This window comes from Pseudorasbora parva, chromosome 8 (genome assembly GCF_024679245.1).
Source record: "Pseudorasbora parva isolate DD20220531a chromosome 8, ASM2467924v1, whole genome shotgun sequence".
Taxonomy (NCBI): Eukaryota; Metazoa; Chordata; class Actinopteri; order Cypriniformes; family Gobionidae; genus Pseudorasbora; species Pseudorasbora parva.
Genome location: NC_090179.1, coordinates 6,177,030 through 6,183,029, shown reverse-complemented (window position 1 = coordinate 6,183,029; position 6,000 = coordinate 6,177,030). Strand labels below are relative to the sequence as shown.

Genomic DNA, 6,000 nt, shown 5'->3' with positions numbered 1-6,000 from the left:
AACTATTTGTCGTCAAACATTTCGAACACATTCTCCCTCTATTGAAAGATTTGCGCTCGTCTCTGTCTCCTCAGCGCCATCTCAAGCCCCTACTGGCAACTCCTTACCACTTGAGAGACCTCTCGAGCTGTCTTAAAGAACTGGGAGAGTAAGAGTGATTCTTAGCTTTAAGAAATTTGATAACTTTCTTTTATTCTTAAGTTTGAAAGTAGGAGTAATTTTCATGAATTCTCAGCCCTTAAGACTAAAATAGCACTTTGAGAATCTTGATAAATACGGGCCCTGTTCAGTAATCATAGTATAAAAAAAGCAATCATCATGAATGCAAGCTCTAGTTGTCATGATCAGAGTTGTGACACCTGAGCCAAATAATTAAATACTACATGTTCCCATGACAACCGATTGGCAAATGGCAGTTGCTGGCACTATAAAAAGTCCTGTTCCGCAACACTATTCTGTGTTGGGTTGCAAGTATGTTTTTGTAGTGGTTTTATTGAGGTGGTGGAAGTTGTTGTATTACTGATTGGCCATGGAGGGTACCACTAGCCGACTATTAAGGTATGATGATAAATTGTAGTATCTGGCATTTGTCAACAAGTGGCATTAACAAGTGGTGTTTTCTCTTACAGTTTTTCTCTGGCACTTCTCAGTCTTTGTGTCTGTAGCCATATTGGAAGTGGTAAGATTTATCCAGGCAAGTTATATAATTTAGGTTTGATCCCATGGCTGTCTGAATTGTCTCCTTTTTTCCCCCTCTTTTCTAGTTAGTGGCTTTGTCAGGAGTGGCTATCCCATATACTATGGGGCTGGTACTGGTTTTCCCATGCAGGCTGATGTGAAACCACGAAGTTCCTACAGTTCCTGGTATGGCATTAAAGTACCAAGTCCCATTAGTCCTCAAAGTTCCATGGAATTAACTTCTAGTGCTGAAGAAGTTAAGGGTGGTTATACCAGTGTAAGCTATAGTCCTCAAAATGGCTCTTCTGGTTTTGGACCAGTGACTGATTTATATAAGCCTGGTTCTGACTCTGATGCTAGAAGCCAACTTCATGGATCTCTATCTTTGGCTGGTAGTGGCAGTCTTGTTTCTGGTTCTGTGGCCACTGCAGTGGGCCCAAGTATGAGCAGTGAGTCTCTACCCGAGCCAGCAAAGCTCCACTATCAAACTGCAGAACAGCCTGTAGTACACAGTAATGAGTCTGTGGCATCTAGCAGCCAGCAACTATTGCAGAACGGTTCCCAGTCCAGTGGTCCATTAGTGCAAGTCCGCTACCAGGCTGCAACGCATCCCATTATAAAGCCTCAGAGAAGTAGACTTCAATTTGGTGCCAACTTGCTTTCTGATACCAGGCCAGTCCATTTTCCAAGTGCTACCTATGTCAAGGCTTTGCAGCAAATAAATGAGACCTCACAACCCAACTATCAATTAGGACAAGTCAGTTATGGGTCTGGACTTGTGCCATTGCTCAGTGGCCAGCAACTAGTGCAGTCAGGCTATGGTTCCATGGTTCCGCCCAATGATGTGCAACAAGCACAGGCACTAAACCAACTTGTGGCTCAGCCCAGCATCCAACTATCACGTCAAGCAAGCAGCCAGAACTCTGAGCAAGTTATTTCAAACTCCATGGAACAGTCCAGTGGCCTACCTCTAGCACAAGTCAGCTCACAGTCTCTAGACCAGTCCATCACCCAACAACCAGCCCAAGTCAGCTCCCAGTCTGTGGATCAGTCTAGCACCCAACAACCAGCCCAAGACAGCTCACAATCTGTGTCCCAGCCCAGTGGCCTGCTGCTAGTACAAGGCAGCTCACAGCCTGTGGACCAGTCCAGCACCCAACAACCAGTCCAAGCCAGCTCCCAGTCTGTGGATCTGTCTAGCACCCAACAACCAGCCCAAGACAGCTCACAATCTGTGTCCCAGCCCAGTGGCCTGCTGCTAGTACAAGGCAGCTCACAGCCTGTGGACCAGTCCAACACCCACCAACCAGCCCAAGCCAGCTCACAATCTGTGGTCCAGTCAGGTAGCCTGTCGTCAGCCCAAGTCCGTTACCAGTATGTGTCCCAGCCCAGTGGCTTGCTGCCAGCACAAGCCCGCTACCAGTCTGTATTTAAGCCCAGTGGCCTGACGCTTGCACAAGCCCGTTACCAGTCCATATCCCAGCCCAGTGGCATGCTGTCAGCACAAACCCATTACCAGTCTGTGGACCAGCCCAGTGTCTTGCAGCCAGCACAAGCCCGCTACCAGTCTGTGTTTAAGCCCAGTGGCCTGAAGTTTGCACAAGCCCGTTACCAGTCCATATCCCAGCCCAGTGGCCTGCTGTCAGCACAAACCCGTTACCAGTCTGTGGACCAGCCCAGTGGCCTGAAGCTTGCAGAAGCCCGTTACCAGTCCATATCTCAGCCCAGCAGTCTGCAGTCAGCAAAAGCCCGTTACCAGTCCATATCCCAGCCCAGTGGCCTGCTGTCAGCACAAACCCATTACCAGTCTGTGGACCAGCCCAGTGGCCTGAAGCTTGCAGAAGCCCGTTACCAGTCCATATCCCAGCCGAGTGGCCTGCTGTCAGCACATACCCGTTACCAGTCTGTGGACCAGCCCAGTAGCCTGAAGCTGGCACAAGCTCGTTACCAGTATGTGTCTCGGCCCAGTGGCTTGCTGTCAGCAAAAGCCCGCTACCAGTCTGTATCTAAGCCCAGTGGCCTACTGCTAGTACAAGGCAGCTCACAGTCTGTGGATCAGTCCAGCACCCAACAACCAGCCCAAGCCAGCTCACAGTCTGTGGACCAATCCAGCACCCAACAACCAGCCCAAGCCAGCTCCCAGCCTGTGGACCATTCCAGCACACAACCAGCCCAAGACAGCTCACAATCTGTGGTCCAGTCAGGTAGCCTGTCATCAGCCCAAGCCCAATACCAGTCTGTGGACCAGCCCAGTGGCCTGCTGCTAGCACAAGACAGCTCCCAGTCTGTGGACCAGTCCAACACCCAACAACCAGACCAAGCCAGCTCCCAGTCTGTGGATCAGTCAAGCACCCAACAACCAGCCCAAGACAGCTCACAATCTGAGGTCCAGTCAGGTAGCCTGTCATCAGCCCAAGCCCCTTACCAGTATGTGTCCCAGCCCAGTGGCCCGCTGCTAGAAGTCAGCTCACAGCCTCTGGACCAGTCCATCACCCAACAACCAGCCCAAGACAGCTCACAATCTGTGTCCCAGCCCAGTGGCCTGCTGCTAGTAGAAGTCAGCTCACACCCTCTGGACCAGTCCATCACCCAACAACCAGCCCAAGACAGCTCACTATCTGTGTCCCAGCCTAGTGGCATGCTGCTAGTACAAGGCAGCTCACAGTCTGTGGACCAGTCCAGCACACAGCAACCTACCCAAGCCAGCTCACAGCCTGTGGACCAGTCCAGCACACAACCAGCCCAAGCCAGCTCACAATCTGTGATCCAGTCAGGTAGCCTGTCATCAGACCAAGCCCCTTACCAGTATGTGTCCAAGCCCAGTGGCTTGCTGTCAGCACAAACCCATTACCAGTCTGTGGACCAGCCCAGTGTCTTGCTGTCAGCACAAGCCCGCTACCAGTCTGTATCTAAACCCAGTGGCCTGAAGCTGCCACAAGTCCGTTACCAGTCCATATCTCTGCCCAGCAGTCTGCAGTCAGCACAAGCCCGTTACCAGTCCATATCCCAGCCCAGTGGCCTGAAGGTGGCACAAGCCAGCTCACCGTCTGTGTACCAGTCCAAACCTCAACAAACTGCCCTAGCAAGTTTTCAATCTGTGGCCCACTCAGGTAGCCTGTCATCAGCCCAAGCCCCTTACCAGTATGTGTCCAAGCCCAGTGGCTTGCTGTCAGCACAAGCCCGCTACCAGTCTGTATCTAAACCCAGTGGCCTGAAGCTGCCACAAGTCCGTTACCAGTCCATATCCCAGCCTAGTGGTCTGCAGTCAGCACAAGCCCGCTACCAGTCCATATCTCAGCCCAGCAGTCTGCAGTCAGCACAAGCCCGTTACCAGTCTCTGTCCCAGCCCAGTGGCCTGAAGGTGGCACAAGCCAGCTCCCTGTCTGTGGACCAGTCCAAACCTCAACAACCTGCCCAAGTCAGTACCCAATCTGTGGTCCAGTCAGGTAGCCTGTCATCAGCCCAAGCCCGTAACCAGTATGTGTCCCAGCCCAGTGGTCTGCAGTCAGCACAAGCCCGCTACCAGTCTATATATCAGCCCAGCAGTCTGCAGTCATCACAAGCCCGTTACCAGTCTCTGTCCCAGCCCAGTGGCCTGAAGGTGGCACAAGCCAGCTCACTGTCTGTGGACCAGTCCAAACCTCAACAACCTGCCCAAGCCAGTTCCCAATCTGTGGTCCAGTCAGGTAGCCTGTCATCAGCCCAAGCCCGTAACCAGTATGTGTCCCAGCCCAGTGGTCTGCAGTCAGCACAAGCCCGCTACCAGTCCATATCTCAGCCCAGCAGTCTGCAGTCATCACAAGCCCGTTACCAGTCTCTGTCCCAGCCCAGTGGCCTGAAGCTGGCACAAGCCACCTCGCAGTTTGTGGACCAGTCTAACATGCAACAACAAGCCCATGTCCGCTACCAGTCTGTATCTAAACCCAGTGGCCTGAAGGTGGCACAAGCCAGCTCACTGTCTGTGGACCAGTCCAAACCTCAACAACCTGCCCAAGCCAGTTCCCAATCTGTGGTCCACTCAGGTAGCCTGTCATCAGCCCAAGCCTGTTACCAGTCTCTGTCCCAGCCCAGTGGCCTGAAGCTGGCACAAGCCACCTCACAGTTTGTGGACCAGTCTAACATGCAACAAACAGCCCAAGTCCGTTACCAGTCTGTCGTCCAGTCAGGTAGCCTGCCATCTGCGCATGCCCGTTACCAATCTGTGTTCCGGAGCCCTGGTTTCCATGTCTTTCCTATCCCAGAGCAATCTAGCCTTGGTTCCAAACCTCTGGGACAGCCCAGCAATGTACCTCTTCACGCTATGAGTCTGCAGTCTGTCCAGCCTGACTTCCAAGATTTAACACCTCTGCAGACTACTCAAAACAAACGTCTCTCTCCAGGCATATTGAGGTTGTTGCAACAAGTGAAGTCATAGCTGCATACTTTGTCTACTCAAGAGTTTGCTTTTGAAAAAATAAATATTTCTAAAACCAGTTCAGTAGTTTTGTTGTGTATGGGGAGGTTGGGGTTAAAGATTTGTAACCAAGTGTCTACAGGGAAGTCTTTGACCCATGGAAGTTTCAAGTATTGTTTGTGCTGCGTTTGCATGACCTCATCTTTGATTGACGTGCTCTGCTTTGTTCTTGCTTAAGCCCCATTTACACCTGGAGAAATGGTTGCTCTGATCCAAATAGTGGCTTATGCTGATCGGTGTAAATGGGGTCTAAAATACTTTCAACCACTTCCAGATTGCTTTCATAGTGTAACTGCTGATGTGGTCAAATGCATTCAAATGGCCACAAACACCTACTGACAATGCATTAACTTTATGGGAGGCATGCTACCCTTACCATTTCAGTTTACTTGTCCTTCTCAAATACTTCATTTACTTAAGCAAACTTAAATAGTCACTGTATATTTGATTTATACTGACTTAACCCTTTAGGAATCTGAGGTTTTTCTATAATGTTTTTGACATTAATTTCAAAAGGCTAATCTTAAGACTTTATGTAAATTAGAAATCTTGGGTGAACCAAAGTTTATTTAGGGATCTAATTTGCATATGTCATATGGTGGTCATCTTGGATTATAGAATTTTCATAAAGTCAAATGTTTAAATTATAAAATGCAACACTCAGGTAAATTTCAGGTTCCATGTATGGGGCACATATATTATGCGTAATATGTGAGAGGAGACTAGCCAGCAATGACTTTCGCTAAAGTATGTTTTGTTTGTTTTTTGTTTATTCTGTATTTATTTTTTATTTTTTTTGCATTGACTTGTATTAGCGTGTATTTGTTTTCCTGTTAAAGGGGCAGACTAGCCACTGTTTCTTGTGTATT

At 49.6% G+C, this 6,000-nt stretch overlaps 1 protein-coding gene across 1 annotated transcript; it reads left to right on the top strand.

Annotated features, from left to right (window-relative positions):
• Nucleotides 1-429: 429 nt before the first annotated feature.
• Nucleotides 430-5,150, top strand: LOC137084062 (fap1 adhesin-like). Its single transcript, XM_067449990.1, has 3 exons — nucleotides 430-558; nucleotides 630-679; nucleotides 765-5,150. The coding sequence occupies exons 1-3, from the start codon at nucleotides 530-532 to the stop codon at nucleotides 5,090-5,092; spliced, it is 4,407 nt and encodes a 1,468-aa protein (XP_067306091.1). The 5' UTR covers nucleotides 430-529; the 3' UTR covers nucleotides 5,093-5,150.
• The last annotated feature ends 850 nt before the right edge of the window (nucleotides 5,151-6,000 follow it).

Excerpts from the sequence above, each read along its gene's own strand:
- LOC137084062 (XM_067449990.1), top strand. The coding sequence starts at position 530 with ATGGAGGGTACCACTAGCCGACTATTAAG. Across the intron at positions 559-629 it reads ACCACTAGCCGACTATTAAG|TTTTTCTCTGGCACTTCTCA; the intron begins GTATGATGATAA and ends TTTCTCTTACAG. Across the intron at positions 680-764 it reads CTGTAGCCATATTGGAAGTG|TTAGTGGCTTTGTCAGGAGT; the intron begins GTAAGATTTATC and ends CCTCTTTTCTAG.